The sequence below is a fragment of the Cylas formicarius genome, unplaced genomic scaffold (genome assembly GCF_029955315.1).
Source record: "Cylas formicarius isolate icCylForm1 unplaced genomic scaffold, icCylForm1.1 PGA_scaffold_2__14_contigs__length_35257938, whole genome shotgun sequence".
NCBI lineage: Eukaryota > Metazoa > Arthropoda > Insecta > Coleoptera > Brentidae > Cylas > Cylas formicarius.
Genome location: NW_026844319.1, coordinates 31,314,952 through 31,342,290, shown reverse-complemented (window position 1 = coordinate 31,342,290; position 27,339 = coordinate 31,314,952). Strand labels below are relative to the sequence as shown.

Here is a 27,339-nt window from a genome sequence, read left to right as displayed (position 1 = left end):
CAAATACGACGTATAGAACAAAAACAAAAACGACATATAGCAGTGAAAGTTTAAAACACAAAGTCAGTGATATGTTAACCTAATAATATTATGAAAACAGATGGTTCTATTTGTACCTTTCGACTAGATATCAATGCATAAATAAAAACAAAAACTTCAGGACGTATTATTATTAATACAACTTGTGGATTCTTCTTGGGTCAATTGTTGTTGAGTGTAACTTGCTAACGTTTCGCCAATAATTCTGATGGCTTTTTCAGAGCTTAACAGAAACTGTTCAGTTAAGCTATGAAGAAGCCAAATGTTAGCTGGTTCGATTCAACAACGACGGACGCAGGTGGAATCCAGAAGTTTTGCAAATAGTATTACAGTAGCCTGTGGGAGTATCTTTGAAAAATTCATGACGCATTTTATACGTGATACTCTTACGTTACTCATCCCGTAATCTGCGCCCAAACTTCACATCGAATGAACTGGAAAAATAATAAAGAAGAAGCATGCTGCAACACAACACTCACTGACACAAGTGGGGACTTGCAGTATAAGTTGAGGTGGACTGGTACCGTCTTTAAAGTTAGGGGCGGGGCGTTTGTCCTCTTCTTTTACGGCGACGACCACCGGGTCCGTGGAGGTGTTGTTGTTAGTCTGGTGATTGGCGACGCTGAACGATGAATTTTCCTCCTTGGTGATGCTCATATAGTAACAGGTATCGCTTTTCTTCATTATATGCCGGGGGCCCGGGTTCAACAGGATCGTGTCCTCGTAAAATTCGGGAAGTTCTGCCGGTCTAACTCCGATCAAAGACACGCCGTACCTGCAAAGAAAAAAGGAAAATGAAATGCGAGTCATAATCGGAAGAATTATGAAGGATTATGGAGGAAATATTAAGTTTGTACCTGTATTACTTGTTGCTACGAGAGCTGAACGATAAAAGCAGTTGAGAGCTCGATGACCTTTGCAGAAAAAAAATGGAGGACGATTGCGCCGAATGCATCATCATAATCCGCTACTTTACTGGCGAATAAAACGGTTTATGGACACGGTTTAGGTCGTCTAAAATTTGCATTTTGGCGAACGCGGCGCAAACCGAAAATCTCGTAAATAAAATATCCGATAAGGAGCGCGTTTCGACGTTTACAATGCGTTCTGGAGTTAAGTTCGCCATAAACGGTGCCCGTTTAGTGCGCCTTTAAAATTCTAATGAAGTCGGGACGATGGTTATATCGTGGCTCAAGGCTTATCGCGACCAACTAAATTTCGTTTACAATTTAATAAAAGGCGGTCAGGCAATAGCTGGAAAATTGACTGTATTTTGTTTTCTATCTCGGTTATTACTATTTTTCTTGAAATAACGGAAGAGTGGAAGTTCACAAGGTTCGAAGTATAAGATTTAATAAAAAATCGCCATAGGAACTGAGCTAAGTTTTTCTGTCAATATGTATGTCCTAGGTGTTTATATCTCTTTCTAGATTTTTTTTCACGTAAATTATACTTACTTTCTGTGAGAATGGAAGCTGGCGTAAGTGAAACTCTTTCCCTCGTATTCGCCGAAAAATCTGCTGTCTCCTAATACGATGTGGTAAATCTCGTTGCCAGAGCACCTGCCGTAGAGGCGGTGCCATTCCTCTTGCGACTGTTGACCTTCCCTATGGATTGCGTTGGAAAAGGATTTATAAAATATTCACTCTTCATTTATAACATTCATAATAGCCTAAAACTAAACCAAGAACGGAATTACCTGATTAAATTTTCTGTCCATTTTAAAAAATATACTTTGATACTGTAGCAAAAAAAGGCAAGAGTAGCAAAGTGCACAATTGCTCTTCCATTTTCTCCTTTAGTTTTGTAAATGCCGGACTAAATGAAGAGCGTTAAAGTTTTTCGCGGTTTTTGGTTATGCGAAGGTATAATTTCCAGTTTTCTATATTTAAAATAAAAATAACATTATTATGATTATCAAATTTAAAGCTATCAATCGGAAACTTAGTTAAGGGTTAGTTAAGCGTCAATTTCAAACGTATACATTTCCATACTCGACGCCATTTCTTTTTCGCGCTTCGTCAAACATGTCGGGGCGAATTAAATTAGCCGACAAGCGTGGCGATAAAACCGGCCGTAAATCGTAAGGCAACCCCACTCACCCCCACCCCAGTCCCCTTGAAAATTAAGCCGTGTCGAGGGGGGCAACCCGGTGCGAATTTTTCACGTGAAAAAACGACTGGTGTATAAGGTAACAGCTTTTTAACACGTACAAGTTGCGGAACCATTTGTTTTGATATTCAGAAACGAAGATAAATCGCCGGTCTCCCTCTATCTCTAGTCATTAGTAGATACGATTTATGGCTGGCGTAGATTTATGTGTTGCTCATCGATTTTAAGTGGCTCACGTTTAGATTAAAAAGTCGGACCGATTTGCGTGTTGGGTAAACGTAGGCGGCTTTAATTAAAATGCGGAAAATCCAAAAATAAGATTTTTTTTTTAAATAGGCGGATATTAGGAAACACCTATATTATTTACAAATTTCCAATCATTCTGTTGGCTTTTTCAGGACAGAGTTTATTCAGAGCTTAACAGAAACTGTTCAGTTAAGCTCTGTAGGAGCCAACAGAATGATTGGCGAAACGTTAGCAAGTTTGACTCAGTAAAAACCGTTTTGTAAATAGTATTACAGTAGCCCGTGGAAGTTTCTTTGAAAAAATAAACACCAATATTAGTGTTTTTCTTTTACTCATTAATATAAATAGGAGAATAAAATGTTCTAATTGTTTGAATTCTTCGTTTAGCGACATATTCTTACTGAGATTATTTCCACAATATTACTTAGTGATCCAAAATGGAATATGTAATAATTAAACAACTTAACCTTCGAAGAACATATACATACATATATATATATATATATATATATATATATATATATATATATATATATATATATATATATATATATATATATATATATATATATATATATATATATATATATATATATATATATATATATATATATATATATATATATATATATATATATATATATATATATATATATATATATATATATATATATATATATATATATATTCGTATACTAAAAAATTCAACATTCAAAGATAAAAAAAAAGATATATACTTTTTCAGGAGGATCATTTAAAAAAAATTGGCTGCATTGCCGTTTTTTTTCTAATGATAACAAAACTAATTGCTAATTAAACAATCTGATGTGTGTCTACACTAATGATACTAAATGCTTATAGAATCAACAGCATAAGAACAAGGAAATACAAAAATAAATTTTAAACCTAATTAATCGTAACTTTGACATTTTCACCTATAAGGGCACTGTAGCATATATAATTATAATATAAGTGCCAGCCGAGTATTGGCCCTGCCCAAACATTGACGACATAAGTCAACCGAAAGTACCAAATGCCTTAGAAGCCCGGTAGTTACACTACTTATTAAAAAAAAATAGTTATCTAGGAAGTGGAGAATATGCACACTTTTCAACGATCCATCTTCCCATTAGCTTCGAGTATATTTCCGATTACGTTTGGCCGTGGTAATGGTCGTTTCCCCCATTTTAAAAGCCTCATAAATTTATCTCGTGTCCAAAAAGAGAAGCCAAAACTAATAGGCTTTGCTGATTCGAGGTTATATAACAGCCGTCTCGGGAGATACGCCTGACCAGAAAATATGTTCCGAGAAAACCTCCATTAGAAGCTACATTTTTCGGTATATTCTTTATTAGGCACTGCATGAGAGTATTTATGTTTTTTGCATCTTCTTTTATGCTGTCGTTGTCGTGTCCATTTGATTATTATTAGTTATTCTCTGGGGACAAATCCAGGTTGCGCAAACGTTAATTGTTAAAAATACGAGCCAGTCTTCGCTTTATACAATTATAATGGAGAAACTTTAACAGCATGTCCAGTAGATTCTTCATAAAATGATTCATTTCAAAGATATGTTGAAATATGTATTGCAAAAAAATCGTTATTTCCCCCTTTTAAAAAATCTGTCCTAGATTTTGATTACATGCTTGGCCGGCCACTAGATAATTTGGTCTTTGTTTAACCAGTGGCGTTCGCGAGAGCATTTGGTTAATGTAAATTTTCAAAAACTTTTTTTTATTATTTACCACCAATTTAAACCAAGCTTAAAAGCAAAATCCAGAAGAAATTTTTACAAAATAGGAAAAAACGTTTTTTTTTGCTGAATATTTTAACACCCTGTACCTCCGAAAATTTTATTTAGGCCACCACTGTATATGATGTGTTGTAGATGTAGAACTTTTAATAAATAAAAAAAAAATGATAAAATCCTGTGTTGCAAAGGGTACAGTACGAGCAAAATAAAGATACATATTGTGTAAATTTTCTTTCATAAATAAACAATAACTGGAGAGTTATCATCAGGTCTTATAGTCGGCTCTCAAAAAATTGTAAAAAAAATATTTAAATTAAAAAATGGTCACCAGAGGGCGTAATTGAAGATTAAAACGCGCTTTTGAAGCTGGGACAAATTCAATGCTTTTCTGTAAGATGCTTTTTACTCTATCTATCTCGATAATTGGCCGAAATAAATGTCGACAACTCCAAAATGGCTTGATGAATTTTAATAAACTTGGAGTATTTAAAAACAGCTTTTCTTAGGCTATCAAACTAGCTATGAGTGAGATGATTCCGATTGAGTACCCTATGTTGATTTCTAACATAACGGCAATTTAAAAAAAAAATGAATTAACGATATGAATTTTTTTAAGTCATTAACAACAACCCAATGAAAACTGCATCTCAATATATTTATCCTAAAATATGAGTTAAAGAATTTTGTATGTATTAATTATAGAAATAAACATAGCACCTTGACTATCTCTTACGCAAATGTTAAGCGTACTTACTGCCCTCTGGAGGTGTGTAGCAGCAGCGTTACCAGAGTCGAAGCACCTGGACACGTACAGTTGTTCGCTAGCAACGCGTATTTGAATTCGTCCTCGCACACCACGTACTCGGCGAACTTGACGTGCAGTTTGTTCTCTGGTCGAAATATTTGCACGTATTGGGCGACGCTAGGTGCGAAATCTTTGACCGCCCACGATCTCAGGATCGTGTGCTCGTCCTGCAAACCGGAAACATGTCATTTACGTAGACAAATAACATTTCGCCGTTCACATTCGGGTGGTTTTGACACATATACGGGCGTGACAATGAGTCTCTCGTCGCCGGGTCCGCCTTAACAATATCGGCGTTGCTTTTTTCCGGTCACATACGAACCATAACCTCACATTATTGTTGAACAAACAATATATGCCACCTTTCGAAAGGTTTTTGTCAGCAAAAATAATGATTAACTGTTCTCTTGGGTAAAAAAGTACATTTTAAGCATTGTAATATTATAATAAACTAATAATAATAATAATAATAATAATAGTAATAATAATAAAAATTGTAACTGCAGTGTAATAAGAAATGGGGCACAGAAGAAGAAAGACATTAAAAAGTTAAACTAGCAATAACAGTACTAGCATCTTGCTAGTGACAGAAAAACATATCTAAAATTTGGAAATACGAAATGTGCTAATGAAAATGCTAATGCCAATAATAATGCTAAGAAATGATGTTTTAGTCGAATTTCCATATTAAACCACAATATTTCAGGAAGTTTAGGCGATATATGACGTAAAAAGATAACTGAACTCTTTATATGCGTTCTTTTTTCATCAGACGTAGAAAATTTGAATATAAAGAAAATTTAATAACACAGAAACTTTGTTTCAATCTTCTCTTAAGAAAATGTTTACTAACGAACAGCTTCATAACAAGACTTAGGCATTTAAGGTGGCATGAAGGTTTAAGTATTTATGGTTCCACCAAAATTAATAAAACCGAAATTCAATCGAATTCGACCGAAATAAGTGGAATAGCAAATATTACGAGGGTAGTTCAATGAATCCTTAGAAAGTACACGAGATTGAAATCGTTATTAAAGTCATTTAATTCGAAAAATCGAATATTATCAACATAACCTGTAAAGCGTCCAACGATTCGGATCTATCTGTCTCTTAAAAGCTTAAGGTCAAGTTGTCCCGGGTCACTTCTATGTAAAATGGATATGAATATCCTGCAATATAATTTTGTAACAACCCTGTTTCGTACATTCCGGCATTATCATTATCTATGGTTGAAATCAATTTGTCGCCTATTGCATTATTTAGTCGGTTTAATTATAGTACGGAGCAACTTTCGGAATATTAAAAAATAGGTCAAACGGGAAAAAATTAATAGTAATGCGTTTCCCGTCCTCGTTAATTTTACATTTTAGTGGTCGCTATATAAAAATCACCATGAATGCGGTGGTGACCACTTACGGAAATGAAAAATAATTAAACTACGTTTTTTTTAATTAAAAAATTTTAATTAAGGGATGGTTGAAACGCGAACCGCGAAAAACCGAGAGAAGTGGGGGGCGGGTGCTTGATCAATATAGTATGGGGATCGTTCACTGATCTTGATAAGTCAATAAATTGTGTTTGATTTTCAATTTTATTGATAAACTATAGCACTGAATTATCTATTACCTAATCGGGGAAAAGTTGAGATTAAAATTCAATCTTTGTTCTAATTATTGAAAGGTATATTTGTACTCCTTATGTTTAGGGTCAAGTCGGTTAAAAACTGGTTTAAATTTGCCGTAATTTTTGAATATTTTCTTTAAGGTCGTGTGTCCATTTATTGGCGCCACAAGGAATTTCAATTTTAATGGAAAATTTGGAATTTTATGGTTTGGAGCCCATTGCTCTAGAGGTATTATCCCCTAACAAAAAGCAAGTAGTTTTTTGCAATAATAAATTTGTCAGATTTACGAAATGCAATGCACGGAGTTCCACAAGGTTCCATTATGAGGCCATTATTGTTTTGAGTTTATATTAACGATCTCTTTGGCCATATGGACTCTGTGACATTTAAAACATCAAACACAAATGTGGATATTCTTAAAGGAGAAACACAGTTGGCGAAAGAACGTGCCAATATGTGGTTTAGAGCGAATCGCCTAAAATTAAATCAGGATAAAACTCACTCGTTAGTCTTTTCAACAAATATAAATATTTCTTGGAAGGACCATATTGCTTATTTAGTAAAGCGCCTCTAAGTGTCAACTTTTTGTTAAGACGATTGAAAAATTTAATCGGAAAGGATTACGAGCTACTATGCTCTTTTTCATTCAATTTTATGATATGCTGTTATACTGTGGGGACACTCAATAGATGGTATGAAAATTTTTCCTATGCCATGTATAACACGGCATTAAAAATTCAAAACTCAAAAAATATGTTTTCAGTTTACTTAGAAAATCATGGATATTTGCTTCAAACTAGGAAGTTTAAACGCACTAAAAGCAAGAAAAATTCTCTTGACTTAAGATTACATAACTATTACATAAATTCCAAATCAAGTCACAAACTTGCTATTTAAAATTTTTAAAATAAAAATAATTTTTTTTTGGATCATTGTTTTTACCCTGTAGAGGAATTAAAACAGAAAATAAAAGATATTACCTGATTACTCGACTCTGGTTGTATTCCGTATCTTCCTTTTTTTCTTTTTTATTCCTGTTTGTTTTTATATATCCTGTGTCACGTTGTTCAACCTATTGTAGATTTTATCTAATCATATGTGTTTGAATGTATACGTATATAATTGTTAATATTTTTCTCTATTGTACTTAGACGTGCTGCAAACATACTATGTATTGTAATTCAGCCAAATAAAAATTTATCTATCTATCATGGATAACCGGCAATTTTCAGTTTCATTTTGCCGTTTGTCGAGAGTGTTGCAAAATTTTGTTTTTCGCTTTGACAGTGGTAGTAAAATGTGTTGAAATTTCTTTTTATCCTAAAGTAGGTATTGATATAAGAGTTTAATATATTTAAAATGTTATTTTCTTGTTTTGTAAATGATTCAAGGTTAAAGGAATCAGCGCCCAAAATATATCAACTCCTTTCACTAAATAATTGGTACTATGCTTTTATAAAGCGCCATCAAGGTGTGTTATCGGCAAAAAAAAAAACCTGAGCACCTGCAAAAATGCAGGAAAGATGCGAGGCAAATCATGCCAGTTACAATTCTATCACAGGATATATCAGAAAATTGTTCAAAATACGGCAGTGTAATCCTGAGCCAGAAAAGGTTGTAGTTCCAAGATTAAAAGCTCTTAGTTATGGCGAAATTTTGACGACAGAACAAGTGTTAAACAGATTAAAAGCAGCACAAGAAAAAAAATCACAGAAGACTACAATTCAGACTAAGAAAAACACAAATAAAATAGCAGTAAACAGAAGGCAGGGCTCTAAAAATAATGATTCTGGAATCAAAATGAAACTCCCATCCAAAAGTAAAAGCAGTGACGAAGAGGATAGTGAATAATGTTTATGTCTTAGTACCGACACTGAATTTTCTCCAGAAGAGGAAATGGGTAAAGATGAAAACCGGTTCTTTTGTTCTACATACTTTTAAAGGGTGAAAAAGAAACACTCCAATATTTAAATACATCTGCTTTGTGGAAAATATTATGGACAGTGAGGTGGAAGTCATTGGGCTACAAAGCATTGACGAAACTAAGCAGAATTTTGCTGTCAATGCTAATGACCTAAGTTTTGTTAAAAATGAGCAAATTTTTGGAATGTTACCTTTTTCAGAATTTCAAATCCTAGGAGAAAGTATTTATTAGAGAGCGCCTAGATAAAAATTTGTGTTATTTATCTTATTTCTGTTAACTAAATGTGTTTTTTACCACATTTGCTTAGAAAGTTGGTCCACCAAGCTTACTAAATTGTTTTTATTTTGTATGTATATTTAAGCGTTTCTAATAAAAATTTCTAAAATATTAATTCATACATGTATACCTTATTGGGGCTAATGTAAACATGTGCTGAAAAAAACTTTATTGTGGTTCAAATTACTACGAAACGTTTAAAATTGCCCTATATTTTATCTCCATAATTCCCCTAGTTTTTGATATAGATGTTTACAATTACCTCGAAATTGTTGGGGTGAATGTAAAAAATGAAATTTTTTTCAAAATATTTTTTTTATTAAAAAAAACTTATTTTTCGGTCAAAGTAAATAAAGCAGTCCAGTTATCATTTTTTTTGGCTTTCCCTTCAAAAATTATTGTTTTTATACAATTTTGATATATTTAAAAAGCAAAAAAAAATGAAATGTTCAAAATCGTTTACAATTATCCCACTTGACTCTATGGGTAGTCAAAACCCAACCCCAAGCTTGTTTACTGGCATGCAGGTATCTTGAGGAGCTATTTTAACTAGGAATTATGCCGGCACAATGCGCAAGCTATCTGGATATCTCATTTTCGGAATGCCGATATACTGGTGATGTCGACATACGAGGCGTTTTCAAAAAGGAAGGTGACTTAAATTAAGGTTGTTTCCTTTAAATTCCCCCTATATATAACACACTTTTGTCAACGTTTTTTCCAATTCTCGAACACTTCTTCTGGTAAGCACTTTCTTGCATTCTTGAGTTTTAGGAACAATAAAAAGTGGCAGGGGCCATACCCGGTAAAAACAGCTCCTGAGGGAAGCTCCTTTGTCGGCCCCTTTGTACAAAATTAAGCACTCTCGGAACAAATTTTGCTGTCACACGTTTCATATCCATAGAGATTCCGACGTCCTGAACCACTTCTCTAATAGCGATTCGACGATTTTTCAATACTATTTGTTTTACTTCTTCAAAGCTTTCATCAGTTATTGGACGTTCAGAGCGAGGCCACCTTGGAACAGCTTGTATCACTTAGAAACATTTGTTTTTTTCAAACTAGATTCATCATACGCCGTTTCAAGTGTTTTGCAGCACTGTATTCCATTTTTTTACACAAAATTTTATGCAAATTCCTTCTTCCATTCTTTTTTACACACAATAAAAAGTAATCGCCCAAACTGGCTGAAACTGTGAACATATGTTCACAATTATAAAAATTACAAAAGTCACCTGTTGTCCCTCGCAGTATTGTTTTGGCAGTTTTTTTAATCATAATTTATGAGAGACACAATTGAAGATCTTGCCGAGCTCACATCATGTTTTTAAATGCTTCGGAGTAAGAAAACCTCGATATAAATACAAAAGAATTAAAATTTGTGCCATTTTAACAAATGTAGCTGTGTTATCATTATCGTTATTAGACGGAATATTTCAGACGTTCGTTAATTATTTGACATGGAAGGGGACTCAACTGTTAATAAACCCAGTTTTGGGAACCCGTATTCACTTCCAAAGTTCTGCTTCTTCTTCTGAGCATTCGTAATATTTGCCACATTTTTGGTATTACCGTATTATTGCTAACTAACGTCTCATCGAAATAAAATATATTTTTCTAACCTTCTCCCTAGAGTGGGTGGTTCTCATTGGGAATGATTTTTGCTAGTCTTGCTGGACTTAAACTAGCTCAACGTTTAGCCAATCATCCTGTTGCCTTCTTCAGAGCTTGACTGAAACTAGCTCGGATTTTACTCTGTGCCTGTTTTTATATTGTTTGAGGGGCGCGGAGCTAAATGAGGAGCATAAAAACCGTCTCTCGAAGACTGATAATTAATTGATCAGTAAGTTAAGTAAGTTAAGTAAGTTAAGTAGATTAAGTAATCAGAACCTTGCTTGCAGATAGCAATCCACTATTTAGAAACAGCTTCTAACGTACTTTAAAGGCAGTGCCCATATTTTATGGGCCCATACATATATCGAAACGTTCAAATCCTACTCTCGAAAGCGTGTGCCGCGTAGAGACCATCAATATTCGTACAACTACGTAGAAATAACTATTCATAGTGGATAATAAATTTTCAGACGCAATACCGCTCGCGATTTAACATCCCGCCAATAAAACCGTACATAACAGCCGGAATACTCTTCCTTCTGGGTTGATTTAAAGGCGCGTTGCTTTCGAAAACATACGTAAGCTCGGTTCGTTAGGTTCGACTCCTATTTCTCCCTCGAAGTAGTTCGGCGGGTTATTTACGACGTTTTCGTGCATTCGGCTACGCTTTTCCGAACACCTGACGTTCTCATTATGATTTCCACGTTTTAGAGGTACTCGGTTAAATATTAAAATGCGCTTTTCGTCGGAAACGAATCGGACATATTGATACCTGTGAGCTTCAATCAATAACAATTTCCACAACAGACGGAGATATTAATTAATTAACTATTAAATATTTGCTTAGGCTACGTTAATCTGCGCCATATATTTAATTTAAAACGCCATTAGCTGTAAATATAGCTTTCGAAGTATTTTCATTAAAAAATCCGACATAGCAAAGTAAACAAGTAAGTAAATAATGGATCACATTCCATGGAAACCATGAAAAAGAATACCCATCATGCAGCTCAGACTATTAGACTAATATTTTTTATTCTATATTATTTTCCTTTTTTTATTCTATGTTACATTATAATATCAAAAAAAAAGTAGTCAACTTCTAACACATTCCCTATTATAACTTTTCTAAAGTGAAGATCGCGGCACAACAAAAAATCATCACCACTTTTAAACATCGGAAATTGAACTGAGGTGGCTTTTACTTGATGAAAATCCATTAATCAAAATAAATAAGAACTAAAAGTTCAGATTTTCACTAAATTATATATTTTTACATGACAATTGTTTCGACAACATCGTCACATTTGATAAAGACACGGTGATTTTTATTAATTGTTCAAAAACCTTTTACCTGATTTTGAAAATAAATTATTATAAATATCAATTAGATTAGTCTCTGTAACGCCTCGGGAATTAATACCTTTTTTCTAGTCACGTTACCATAAATGAAATGTCAAATTTTATCACAATCAGAAAAAGGTTTTTGTTATTAAAAATATTTTTATTAAAAACGTTGACACCCAGATGTCTTTCCTTTTGAAGAATCGATCTTAAACTTTTTATAAAAAAATCGACAGTGTACCCCGAAATCAAATCAGGTCAGGACATATTTTTATGGTAAAAAAAGCCTTAATTTTTTTTTGAAAACCCAATCTTAGTCTTTGGACAGTTTAACCATAGGTTGGTTACCTTGTATATCTCCAGAATATAATTTACCAAATAAAATTTTATTCTTAAGAATCTTTTTTTTGTTGTCAATTATTTACTAATGATTATTTTTAACTTTTTATTTAGTAATTGAAGTACAATATTTCAAAGACTACAATATAAAAATAAATAAAAGAAAAAATATGCAAAGCAAGCAACGAACTATACTTTGAAACCATTGGCGTATGGCTAGTATGCAATTTTAATTACAACATTTTTAAATAAAAAATGTTCATTTTTAAACAAAATTCAAGGCATTGTATTATATTATATTAGCTTTTGTTTTTTTTTAGACTACTGAATCTAAATAATATTAATGACATTCTTGACAGATTTTCATGGTATCTTGCCATTATTTTGAAAGATTGAGAACTGCCCTACTATCGGACATTTTTAACTAGTTAACGATACCTTGTTATTAAGTTACAAGACTTGCTCAATTTTTATCAGTGTCTTAGAAACTAAGGAGGCTGTAAAAATTTGAAAACCACGTCAAAAATAAACGAGGTACAGTGCAAACGGGTAGAAAAAATTGACACCTGGCACAGGGTAGGGCAAAGTCCGGGGTTTGTATGGGATATTTCAGTAACCACAAGAGCTATGGAAAAAGAGATGGAACCTTCCTTCCTTCCTTCCTTCCTTTTTTAATGCAACTCACTGAGGAATGTTAGAACCAGCTGTACTCAATTTCAATAAGGAGAAGCTTATCAGAGGCATAAACCATCAAATTGCATGCATAGTTTTGGAAGCTGGCAAAAGAATTGGTCATACAATGGAACATTTTAATAGAACCAGCGACTGGGAATGAATAAAAAAATGGTAGTGGCAATTGGCATCTCAAAATATATTTTGTTGCTTGCTTTGCGTATTTTTTTCTTTTATTTGTTTTTGAAAACGGATGTTGTTTTTGAGGTATTGTAAAGAAAAAATAATTAGTAAATAAATGACAATAAAAAAAGATTCTTAAATATAGAAAATAAATCTACTTGCAAAGTGGAATTCCTAAAATTCAAAAATACTGATAATGAAAATAAAAATATTAGCGTTTTTCTCTTTATTTTTATATTATTTACATTTATTATTATTTTATTATTATTAAGCTAATATCCAAAAAGTGCTTATATTATAGGAATGTTAAACCATCAAAAGACTTTCTTTTACCATAGACTTATGTCCTAACATAATTTGCTTTCTAGATATAGGGAGTCGAAGTTGTTATAAAAACCGGATATTTATTAATAATTCAAAAACTTTTTCTGATTTTGTAATGTAATTTTGGAGACGGATTTCACTGAATTTCTAGGTAGACAAATTTTAGATGTGTTTATATTTTATATTTGTATATATGGTAAAATCTTTGGTGTGTCCGTTGGTCATTAATTTCCATAGGTATATATCTAAGAAAATCACGGCAAGAAAACGGAATTACCGTGTACCTATGTTGCCAGCGGAACCGGAAAACGACCACATTTGTTTTCTAAATAATTCAAAATAATCCGTCGGCGAAAAGGGACTTCGTGGTGGAAATAATTAAATCGACTCGGTGTATTCAACGTTCGGCGTTTATAAATTCAGGGCTTACATTAATTCCTCTGCCTGGAATAATTTTTGGCTATCGGACCGAACTAAGTTAAATTAACGTTTGACCACGAACGTTTTATCCTCATAACAACCCCCTACCGAATAACACCGATGAGAAAAAGCTTAATATTTTCCATCTCGTAAGACATCCAAATCAGAAATACTGCTGTAGACAAAATTTTTAGCAATTTAATTAATAAAATGTTTTGTTCTGCTTGTTTTTTATCATTTGCAAGTTTCTTAATGTGTTTTTTTCTTTAATTTTTTTTTGTTAATTTGTTCATAGTATACCGGAACGACTGAGACATCTTTCTCAATTAATATCGGAAAAACGTGATTTATAGTGATACTTTTTATAGTCATGTGCTTTATTATGAATTTATTATTATTATTATTATTATTATTTAGATTCGCCTCAAAATATTGGAAAAATGCTATTTGGTTATTTTTTAATTATTTTTTATTTATCTAAAGGCAATTTAAATTTTTTGTGTATTAAGCTACTTAATATTCATTTGGAATTAAATTAATTATAAGAGCATGTTTATTTGAATTAGTCAAAGTTACACCATAGGATATCTTGATTTTTTTTGTTGCTCATCTTAAGTGCTCCCTTGTAAATTTGAAATTCTGCTAGAGGCGTGATAGTGACAGCATCTCTTTTAAAATTTAAAATTACTTCGACTTATGTTTCTCACATGTAGGTTAATAATGCTCGGAGACTACCTATCGAATGTTTTATTCTCACAATTACACACCGTCTTAATCCTCAAAGCTACTGGTATTGCTAATTATTCTTCACTACTTCATTCTGTTCGAACACACTGTAACTGTTTAATTGCTTGGTGTGGTTTGCCTGTCCTAAAATAAATGTAAATAAGTGTAAGCCCTTGCATTTTTGCTGCAATTTAGGATGTTACTGCGGAATGCGGTTGGATTGCACGAGACGATCGTCCTGTATTCCTTCTTATTTCCGAACTAAAGGCAATTTCTATTCTTGTCCCTTGCATTCATTTATTTACACTTGTTGCTTTTTGGAGAGGTTCTTCTTTCTTTCTTCTTTACTTCTAATGGCCACGACTGCATAAGGTCATTCGGCCAGCTTACACAATTTTTCACATTATTCAGATATCCTACAGAATGCCTTCTTAAGAGAAGGGTCTGGACCAATCGATCACCCTCCAGGTTTTTGTTTTTTACGTATACAAAAACGGAAACTTCTAAATAAATTGTCATAAAATGACGCCCGATTCTTCAAACGGCTCCAGCAATCATCTTATACGGGATATCCGATCCCATCCGGCCTGGTTACCAGCGTGAATATAGGAAACCGTATTTACATACACCTCATGGAATTACACATCACAAATCCGTGTACATCCACGTAAGACGAACACTATTTTCCAAACTTATAGGCACTACGTCTCTATCACGTCAGATAACGACTATACGTAACAATATATTCTGTAAACGACACTAATTTCGACCGAACCGGTCAGGAGCAACGTCCGCCATGTGCAATGGTTCCATCGAAAGTCCCCTTTGGAGAGGTTATATTTTAATCCTCTGTCAACACGAATGCACTCGGCCATTACTACAGTTAAGCACTCGACCTTTGGCCCACGTTCGTCTTCGATTTCGTAAGACGTTACTGTGTAATCTCATTCATGTTTGTGTGTAATAATTGGTTATTATTGGTAATAGGCGGGTAGTAGTTAGGTAATATTTGGTCTCCTTGCGTTGATTAACTTCTGTCATTATTGGTCCATTGACCCAGTGGTGTCGGAACCGAACATCGTATTGCCAGTACCATCGGTCTCTTTTTTTGAAACTTTGTGAAACTTCATCGATCTTTCTTTCTTTGGCCTTTCGATTTTCGCCGGTGCAAGTGGTTGCAAGATTTCAATCCGAATAAGTTTGTGGCATCTCGTAGTTTTCGAGGATTAAACCGGATTGAAATCGTATAGAAATTGCGGATCGTCGTCTTGTTGGTAGTATTTTGCTTGGACGTCCCCAACATTACAGCTTAGGCTGGATTAAAGCTAACCAACCTAGCACCTGGCACTCTTCACCGCCACCCACGATCATCAGGCGTAAGTTTCACAATTTATTTCACGCTCTGCAAGTAATTATGAACACCGCAACTCATTATTTTGTTTTGTAGGGTTCTGGTTTTTGGTTTTGGATTTGGTTTTCCTTTTGGAACCAGTTTTTGATTGTTAGACTAGTTTTGGCTTTCCATTTGGTACTGGATTCCCCAGTTCCGGTTCAATTGGATTTGGTGCCTCCTTACATCGCGGACGGCACGTGTTATGAATTCTGCAACCCAAGAATTCGTCAAGTCTTCAAGTTAGTTCGGTTCAGGACGTTGCAGTGCACATCTCCTCGTCCAAGAGTGATAAGCATTCGTGCCTATCCCACTGACTGATGAACCCGTAGGCAGTATACAGAACTTTTGTTTCATTTTATTATGATTTTATAGGTATTAAGTTTACTATTAATGTCAATTAAATTAAATATAATTTGTTGATAACAGTAGGTACTACGTCGCTCGGGCCAGACAGGTCGTTACATTTGAACTACTCCGAATACCTAACATAAATGGACACATAGGAGAGGTGTATAAGTTATATATGATGGTATATGAAAGTTATATGGAGATATAGAAGACTTAAATCGCTATATATATCCCTAAATTGTCAACTTAATGCATAACAAAATTAGTCTCACGCAGTGTACATATAATTTCATCTACCAAGAGCTCAATAAAATAAATAAAATAATAAATAACAGATAATACTAGTAGAAGAGAAGAAGATAAGAATAAGAAATATGGAGAGATTTTCATTTTCAGTTCTGCGTTAAAAATAGAATTGATAGTTGGTACTAACCTATTCTTAAATCTTATTTCTGTTATATGTATGTATGTCGATATAGTTTATTTTGTTTTGATTATTTGATATTTTATGAGGTTAGTAAACTGGTCGGCTGCTTAAAAGTTTAATGAAGACCGTCGCTTACGTACAAGACAACACAAAGTTTCATTTCAGGTTAATAATAACGATAATAACAGTAATTTCCTTATTATCGAATATTGCGTACATTATTGAGACAGAAAATAAACGCAAAATTCTGGAAAGGATTGATTGATTATACTCGAACCATGTATCAAAGAATAATGAAAAAAAAAAACATTGTATAGCGTTACTGAAAGCACAAACAAACTAATCAAAAGAAAAAGAAAAGAAATTTAAATGCAACTGAACATGCATTTTATCAGAGCTTACAGGTCATTAGAGATTACCAATTGCATGGTTAATGTAATAGCGACATTTAAAGGCAAATTATGAAACACCCTTTACATTGTCCGGTAGTCTATTAGCTACTTAACAAAGCCAAAAGAAAAGTAATTTTACCTCTGAACGCATAGGTCTAGCGATCTAAGTTATGTGTTTGTAATTGAATTCTTGGAGTGATGTTTGACAGTAAATAGAGCTTTTTGGATTACCTGCTTGGTTTTATGCTCGCCATAGTACACTGCTCTCATCGTACTGTTTTAAAACCCTTAATTGCTTAGTTAGATCTACACTTGATTACACCTCGGAAGTGTGGTCTCCACAATACAGATGTCGCGTTGATAGATCGAAGGGCATATCTGAGACCCATAAGATATAAAGCCGGTATATCTTTAACAACAATCTCATTAATTCTGATCTGGTATGATAGATACATGTTTAAACAGTTCATTGGCTTTAACATTTATTAAATGTGTCGTTTTCCATTTCATTTCATTCCTCTAACTCGAACCTTGAGGTTATTTGACAACCGCTGTCTTCATCCCTTTGCTATCGGCCTTCAACCATTTAAGACAAAATTAAAAGAACTGATTCATTGCAAATAGGTAGTGTGATACTGTTTTTTTTATTTAACATTTTTTATATGGTTATTTAAAAGAATATTTTTACCCAAATTTTATGTAATATTGTTTTATTTTGTAAATTGTAAATAATAATAATTAATGGCATACACTGGAATTTTAAATAAAGTAATATATGATGATATGAACTACGCACTTTGAAACAAAGCAGGTCACGTTAACTTTAAAAATGAAAAACCTTTTCAACAATTTATAAGAAATTAGAATCCAAATAAATTCCTGACTAGTTTAGAACTTAGAATTACTTAGAAACTTTCTAAAGAACGTATAACGGTGTCACTAGCTGCCAATATGAGTGGAAGGGAAAAAAGAGAGCTAGTCGTGATTGGAAAATCAACTAACCCACGATATTTTAAGGACATCAAGTATTTGCCGGTCACTTACAAGGCAAACAAGTCTGCATCGCAAATTTTTGAAGAGGAGATACGGAAATGGGATGCAAAATGAGGAGTTGCAAGATTTTATAGTGATAGATCATGATTTGCCTACAATAGCAGACTTGACAGAGGAAGCAATATTACAACAAGCAAGCAAGGGCGAGGAAGAGTTGATCTGGGACCACCACAACAAGCCCTATATTCAGTTACGCTGCTGGAGAAATGTATCATGGGGAAGATGTCCCTCTCGAAGAAATGGTGAAAACGTAGTATGAGATGCGTATTGACATACTAAAAAAATTCAAAAGAAAATGACCGATTATTTGAAACATCAAATGTAGTTCCTAAATATTTATATAAAATGTACCTAAGTAGATGCTAAAATATAAAAATAAAATAACAATAAAATGAAAAATATATATACACATGTGTAGTGTTATTTTTCAAGTACCTATAACTATTTATAACAAAATATATATATATATATATATATATATATATATATATATATATATATATATATATATATATATATATATATATATATATATATATATATATATATATATATATATATATATATATATATATATATATATATATATATATATATATTACACTCACGTATTGATTCACGGATGGAAAAATGTGATGACACTATATTCCGGGATATCATCCGTTCGCTCGTTGAACTCCGACTGGAATCCTGCAGACGTTTCGCTAAAATCTCACTTGGCATCTTCAATGCTCGCGTTCCGATGATGATGCCAAGTGAGATTTTGGCGAAACGTCTGCAGGATTCCAGTCAGAGTTCAATGAGCGAACGGATGATATCCCGGAATATAGTGTCATCATATATATATATACAGGGTTTTTCACTTAAAACTCCGCACGCCAATAACTCCAAAACGAAAATAAATATTTAATTTATGTAAAAAGTAGTCAAAGTGTGGGGTCAAGTAGATATTTCCTAAAGTTTAAAAAATTCGACGCCTGCAAAGAGCTGGGCGTCGCGACGCGGCGAAAAATTATTCGATTGCAGAGACTTTGGAAATATGCGCATACAAAAGTACATATTATTTAAAAACTTTTTTGTTATTTACTCAAACTTATTTACTTTACCCGTTTCTAAGTTATATCGATTTAAAGTAAACATTTCTTGATTAATAAAAAATGTGATTAACGCTTATTTTTACAAGTATGCCATGAATGTTAGTTACTATGGCAACCATTGTTATCGCAGTTGTTTTAAGTGCAATTACAAACAATAGATTTCAACTATTTTTTATCGATTTAGTTCTGATAACATGATAAATACAGTAAAATACCTACAAGTTAATAACCAAAATTATTATTGCAATTAACTTCATAATAAGACATTTCAAAAATTTTGTTCAAAATTTCTGCTCGAACACAACTATCAAAAACTTTTAACAGATGAGCTTGGGTCACTTGTAAGAGAGTCCTTCTTGTGATAGCGGCATACGCTGCACTAATTTTGTTAATGAGATCAGTCATATCTTCGATAGGTTCTTCATAGATAACGTTTTTTAGGTAGAACCAAAGAAAATAATCTGGTGGTGTAATGTCCGGGGACCTCGCCGGCCACCTTACCGGTCCATTAGTACCAAACCATCTATTGGGATATTCTCGGTTCAAATACCTCGTTACTATTTGGGCATTATGTGCAGGCGCTCCATCCTGCTGTAGCCACATATTCATTCTAGTGTCAAGAGGCACTTCTTCTAATAGTTCCGGAAGTGTAGTTTGAAGAAATCTTAAATAGCGATCTGCATTCAAAGTTCGTAAAAATAAGGTGCAATAAGGAATCCATTTAATATGCCGCACCAAACATTGATACTAAAAATTCGTTGGTTACCTCTTTCTGTAATCCAACGAGGATGGTTTTCGGACCAAAAACGACAGTTGTGTCTATTAACGATTCCATTATTTTGAAATCGACTTTCGTCGCTCCATAAAATTTTCGAGAGAAAATTTGCATCTTGGCTATACAAATCGGACAATGTCGCTAAGAAATACATTCTTCTAGCATAATCGCCTGGTTCTAGTTTATGAACTAGTTTACTTTTGTACGGGTGAAAAGAGTTTCTATGTAGCATTCTCCACGAAGAACTTATGGTAACACCGGTATTTTCTTTTATCTCTGATAGGGATATCTTGGGGTTATTATCAACCTGCTGAATTACAGCAGCAGTATTTTCATCTTTTGTAGCCGTCCTGTTCCTATCTCTTTTAGGTTTTATGAAGCTGCCATATTCTCTTAAGTTTTTACATAAACTTGAAAAGGTTTTTGCATCGGGGACTCTTCTATGCGGATAACGCCGTGCGTAAACTCTTTTTGCTTCTCTACAATTGCATCTGCATTCTCCAAACACCAGTAACATGTCTACTTTTTACTCATTGCTAAATTGCACCATTTTCACATAATAATTCTTAGTTTTTTTTAAACCGAACAAATTTGGATATTTCTTGTGACAAAATGTGACAATTTTTTGATACAGCAATAACAACTTACGTTTGTAATTGCACTTAAAACAACTGCGATAACAATGGTTGCCATAGTAACTAACATTCATGGCATACTTGTAAAAATAAGCGTTAATCACATTTTTTATTAATCAAGAAATGTTTACTTTAAATCGGTATAACTTAGAAACGGGTAAAGTAAATAAGTTTGAGTAAATAACAAAAAAGTTTTTAAATAATATGTACTTTTGTATGCGCGTATTTCCAAAGTCTCTGCAATCGAATAATTTTTCGACGCGTCGCGACGCCCAGCTCTTTGCAGGCGTCGAATTTTTTAAACTTTAGGAAATATCTACTTGACCCCACACTTTGACTACTTTTTACATAAATTAAATATTTCTTTTCGTTTTGGACTTATTGGCGTGCAGAGTTTTAAGTGAAAAACCGTATATATATATATATATATATATATATATATATATATATATATATATATATATATATATATATATATATATATATATATATATATATATATATTATAAAAAAAAATCTCAACAAAGATATGCATATTTGGATATTTGTTGCTAATTTCGACAAAACGACAAAATATAGGTGTCGGTTGTGGGGGTTAATTGCAACAAGGATAAACGGTCCACCTTCATTAGGGTAATTTTGGCGTGCGTCGGGAATTAATTATTTGGTTTGCCACTGCGGTGTCGTGCACAGACATTTCCATAACTTACGGCTTTAACATATTCGAATCCTAATTACGCGAACCGCATGCGACAGCCCGTCACGCTTTCTTTGAAAATCTACAGGAAGGGATGGTATTGATTTTGCACAAAAATACAGCTCTGAGGATATTTTCAATGGTGACGAGACTGGGCTATTCTACAAGATGACTCCAGATCGTACCCTTAAATTTAGAGGAGCAAAGTGTTAGGGTGGGAAGCAGCCGAAGTTGAGGTACACCGTTTCGGTTTGTGCAAATAAGACAGAAAGCAAAAGTGCAAACTTCTATTATTGGTAAATGTGAACGACCGAGATGCATGGAAAATGTCTACCTGTCATTTAAAAGTCAAACTAGCGAGCGTGGACGACCAGCAATTTTTTATAATTATTTAAAGGATTGGGATGAAAAACTGAAACGTTAGAATTGAAAAATATTGCCTCTGACTGATAATTGCGCAGCTCATCCAAAAATCAGATTACTTGCACAATCTTCCTGAGCCGAAAAGCTTCCCAACTGTTGATGATAATAATAACAACGGAGTTATTAACGGATAATGATATTATTACTGAAGTTTTACAGCCAAATGATCCCCAAAGCTCTGGTAACGAAAGCGACGATGATGTTCAACAGGACGAAGTACCAAGTTATCCTGAAGCGCTTTTTTCCGCCAAATTTTTTTACCATCTGCTGATAATGCACATAAGCACATCGAGAATATGACATTTGTAACGAGAAAAAATAAAAGTAAAAATAACGAAAAAAAAAATAAATAACGAATTTCTTTACTCAAAAAGAATAAAGTATATCTTTTTACTTGTATGTTGTAAAGTTTATATAGATAACCTCTATATAAACTTTTCGTGATTTTTGTTTGTTTCTTTTTTCTCAATACAAATGTCATATACTCGATGCGCTTATGTGCATTATCAGTAGATTGTAAAAAAAATGAAACAAATTTAGGGGCACAATTTTAGTTTAGGTAGTTTAGTTCCTTTCGTTTTTTAGTACCTATATTAGTGTTTATTAGTTTTCTATTTTTACATAAACTAAAAATATGTACCTACCTACATAATTAATTTTTTTGTGTTTTTTTATAGCGTACTTCCGGTCATAAAGCACTCACTTTTTGGTCCCTATAGGGTACTTTGTAACCGGAGTATTTAAAAAATTATCGCATTGTGGAAAAAAAATACAATAGTTTTAGGTTTTCTTCTTAACGTTTTCATGGGTGTCTGAATTTACTTTGGAAAATGGAAATAATTGTAAAGTAATACGACTAGAACTTACCGCAGCATCTTTATCCGCGTAGTTGCGAGCTGCGAGGATGAAACAGGCTTTCGCTTCGTTCATCCTCGCTCTGGCTAGGTCTCCGTCTTTTAAACACGACCCTTGGATGTAAATGACCCTTTGGGCCCAAATCGGAACCTGCAGGATCATGCGCATGGTCGTGTCCAGTTCCATCGGCGATAAAAGGACCACGTAATAATCCTGCAAAATATTTTTGCTCGCATTGCCAATATCCAGAAATTTTCTGACTAATAGGAGAATTCGGAAAATGACATAAAATTAAAAATTTCATAGTGCTAACTAATTTTAACTGAAATCTAGATCTGCAGTGTGTCCATTAATTAAAACTAACCAAAACTAACATACTCAGATCAGATAGGTCGAAAAAATCGCCATTTTCCGTATTCATTTTTATTTTTTTTCTGGTGTTATTTAAAGAGATAAATAAAATAAAGGCCACTTTTTCGAGGTCATTTTTTGATCGGTGCAAGATAGAGTTAAAATAAAAAAAATCGAAACGTACCTAAAATCTCTGAACTCTCAACAAGTGACAAGGAGAGAATGACCTTAACATCAGAAAGAAAAAATTAAGACCAATCGGAAAATTTTGTTTTTTTCTTGTTTATCTTCTTTTTAGTTTTTTCAAGAGTACGTTATTAAGTTTTAAAAAATTTGTATATTTTCTAATTTAACCATTCTCTGGTAAACAGACTGTTGTTTACTCAAATTAATATATATAGACTATTTCGGATTTACAAAAAATATCAAATGAAAACATTATTTTGTAATTAAGGAATGCACAATAACAATAACATTAGTACAAAATAGCAAAAAACAAATATATATAATATGTTTTAACGCAATAACGTGTGAAATATTTTGCGAAATGGGTGAGAAAACAATTTAAAAATAGATCAAGTTTCTGACTGATTTTTTTTTAATTAATCAATTCATCTTATCGCGAGTAAAGGATATGAGCCCCCAAAATCTTAAATTTAAATTATATACATTCTCTGATGCAAATATTGCGGGCTCTGAATAATGTTGTGGTTGAGACACACTGCATGAAGCTGACGTTTATTTGTCATCTTTAAGTTTGCGATTTACTGGGTCATAGTTTCTAATATTTGTAAGCTTATTGAAGACAGGCTTTCTAAACCATTTGTTCAAACCCACCTGACCTCAACATGGCCCCTAAACAGCACGAGCTTAGTTAAAACGACATAAAACAAAACCTCTGTGAATTTTAACTCATTATTGGTCTCCTATGAAATATAGTGCTTTTACAACCGACATCGTGGTTAACTTTGCCTACTGTTTATTACTGCAAAACCGCAGCCCCTTATAGAACACCCTGCCGAGCAATCCCTTACCATTCCGGAATTTATCTATCTACTCTGTCAAACGATGTAAGTATGTTTTCAATCTTGAATCTTTGACATTTTTGGTAGATAAAAATAAGGCATCTTGCACCCAACCATTTTTGGACCCAGCAAGAAGAATTATTATGTGCTTTTTATGTGAAGGCGGTACGTTTATTACACACTTGTTAATGTAATCGCAGCATCATTTTTGCGTGTGTCAACTGCGTTTAAATAATCGAAATTCTTTGAAATTCCATTAGCACTTGACGATTATTGATTGTTCGGGACTGAAAATCCATTTTTTTCAAAAAAGCACGTAACGACTCTCTGGCACCGCTAATGTTTAAGTCTCTTTTAGCTCTGCGTGTTGCTCTTTAAAAACCCGAGAACAGCATCTTCTCTGACTTTCCTCTTGACTATTCCATTTGCAACAATTTTTCTTACAGTTGACTTCGGAACTTTGGTCATGTCATTCAAAACAATTTGATCAATTTAACATCCGAAGACAAATGGATCGGTTTTTTTATTTGCTCAGGTAGTGCGACTTCTAAATTGTTATTAGTTTCGACTATCATCTCCACTTCGTCTTCCAATTCTGCGTTGTTTTTCATATCTTCTTCTAACAGGGGAACATCGTTTATCTGTATTCTTATGATGTACCTTTATCTACCGCAAATATAATCAATAGTCTTAAAAAAAACTGTTGTTTACAAATCGAAGAACTATGTCTTCTTCTCGTCCCTTCTCTTAACGAAGGTTGGATATTATTATTATGTTACAGATTCTTCTTCTCCCTTGACTCGTTCTCTCTTGATCTTTACTTTCATAATGTTCCGTATCATTGCATATTTAGAGAGTTAATTATTTTCACCTGTTCCTGGGCTCTCGCATAACGTAAGTAATCTGTCCGTTTAAGGTAATACCCTCCTGTCGTTCATCCATAGCTTGTAGAAGACAGAAAAATACCCTTTGAACTGTCCAGTGAAAACAGCCTCGCAGGGTCAAAGCTGGAGGATCACATTCAAATATCACCTGATGTTAAAATAAACGAATTTAACCACGCTCTTGCGAAACTCTGCGGTTAAGGTACTATATCGCATCTTCAATTCATAGCTTCTCTGTAGGCATCTGTTAACGTGACATTCGAATCTTGAATTCCTAACGTCCACGACTACCACAAATTTTTCGCGTCTTACAACAATCGCCAAAATATTTTCCAACTCTTTTGCAATTTTACCAAAATTTAGTACACGCAATTTACTAGCATTTATTCCAAATCCATGTTTATCCGAGAACTTCGCCAAATGCTGGTGATCCATATTTCTTCTAATTGCAGTTTCAGAGAAAAACGAAGCAATCTGGTATAGAGGTCAACCAGGATTAGTAACATATTCTCCGGATTAACGAGTCTATACTGTATATAAATAGTATGCCTCTAAAGACTGAGCTGTGGGAAACCATTATAAAGAAAAATTAACAAATACCTGCAGTAACGGGTGGGCGTAGAATTCGTTGAGGAAGTCCATGATAGTGTCAGCGTGAAGGTTGGTACTGCACACTACCACGTGTTTCTCAGATTGAGCTCGATGTGAGGAATAAGAACCGCCCAACTTTTGTCTCTCCATCCACGTGAAAGCCAACTGTTCGAACTGAAAGAAGAAGCAAAACGACGATAGACCTTTCACCTATCGAGTTTATTATAAGCGGTACATACAAAGTGTAAATAAAAATGAATTTTTCCTGATATGGATTACATATTTCTATGAAAGTAAGCAAATTAATTTTAGGAAAATATTCAAGCAATGAAGAGTTCTGATAGAAGCTTCCATAATTTTAATGTTATAATATAGTAAATGACATAAAATAAAAAATAAGGCACTTGAACAAAACGGTGTCTTAACAGTGGGTATTATTTTATCGACCCCACACCTGACACCCGATTGATATATCCCGTTGTACCGTACGTATTGAAATATGGCGCACAGTTTGGTTTGAGATTTTAAATCGATTAATGCAAATTTTTTCGGTAAGAAAAATCCAGAGAAAAATACTAATTGCAGTTTCCCACCGGCCTTAAATTCGGCTTATCCCACACCTGACACCAGTCACAATAATCCTCAATTCTTTTTCCATTTTTTCTTTTAGTTTTCACTTCATAAAGGTGGATCTAATTTAGCGGCGACATTTTTTCTTTGCAAATTGGCGATGTACGTGATGCGAAAACATTCAAATTCGGCATTCGGTCGGGCTGAATAGCATTCCTACGACGATGCAACTTACGTTCGGTTCCCTTGTTATTCGACGATATATCATCTCGTATTGCGGAAACTCTCTTATAATTGCCAATTGGAACGGAACGATATAAAGGAATTGGCGTTCGTAAATCAGAATAGGCCAGAGGTCTGGCGGATATCCGTATGGCGCAATTTGAATTTTAAACGCCTGATTGCTTATTGATGAATGGCTGTTTTCATTGTCAAAAAATACGCTTTTGAGTCTTTACAATACAATGCGTAGAATGAACCGAAATAATACAGGGTGACACAAAAAACTGTATTATTTTAAACTCTAACTGTTCAATACCAGTTTCATCTCTGAAGAGCTTTCATACCGAATTTTTCCTTTCACTTAGATACATTTTTAAAAATTAATTACAATTAAAACAAAAATTAAATAAATAAATACACAACATAAATAATAACTTGATTTAAAATAGTTCCCACAAATTAGGTTATATAGGATTTGAAGCTGATGATATTCGTATAACCAACAATACAAACATCTTTATAAGAAACGCGTAAACATTGTGCAGAGGAATTATTTGTAAAACATGTCAAAAAAAAAAGTAAAAAAAAGCATTCCAAATCAAAATTTACAAATTACAAATTAAATAGATTAAAATGATTAAAACAAACACAGCAGAGAAGAAAATGATTAAAACATAAAAAATGCACGTTTAGTTGAGAGAGCTACTGAGAAAGGTAGACTTAACATAAACCTGAACACAACTAAGTGGATTCTAGTGGGTAGGAATTTAAAAAACTAGGACAACATTCAACGATATGAAAAATTTATTATACAGGGTCACTTTATTTTATTATTCTGAGTTAGTGCAACTTTTGAAGATATTTTCAAATGTACGGGTTGTATCATGTAGTGGTGGCCAATATTATCTTTGTCATTTTAAATGGAACACCCTGTATGTTATTGAATTTTTGGGTTAAAAATAAATTTCTGGAAAACTTTTATTATATGTCTAAAACGGACAGTACCTAAGAGATTTGATATTGTCTCTGTTGAAAATGAAATTATTCAATATTGTTTAACAATTTAGCTGCAAGATTTATATATAACAATTGCTAATGCTATATAGAATGTACCAAAAGAAGTAGTTATTTCTTGTCAACATTGACTAATTATTTGCTATTATTATTATTATTTTATTTTATTATTATTTTTCTTCAAAT

The 27,339-nt window shown here is 33.4% G+C and overlaps 1 protein-coding gene across 13 annotated transcripts in view; it reads right to left on the bottom strand.

Annotated features, from left to right (window-relative positions):
- LOC132698552 (potassium channel subfamily T member 2) overlaps positions 1–27,339 on the bottom strand; it is a 346,214-nt gene that overhangs the window by 33,640 nt on the left and 285,235 nt on the right. For 11 of the 13 annotated variants that reach the window (XM_060664706.1, XM_060664702.1, XM_060664703.1 and 8 more), the window contains 5 exons: positions 25,357–25,521; positions 22,509–22,709; positions 4,905–5,122; positions 1,497–1,646; positions 519–814 (listed from right to left, as the gene is read on the bottom strand). In XM_060664706.1, the coding sequence (XP_060520689.1) occupies positions 519–814; positions 1,497–1,646; positions 4,905–5,122; positions 22,509–22,709; positions 25,357–25,521 (1,030 nt within the window). The remainder of the gene's footprint in view (positions 1–518; positions 815–1,496; positions 1,647–4,904; positions 5,123–22,508; positions 22,710–25,356; positions 25,522–27,339) is intronic. The other 2 variants (XM_060664698.1, XM_060664710.1) reach the window with 1 other exon arrangement.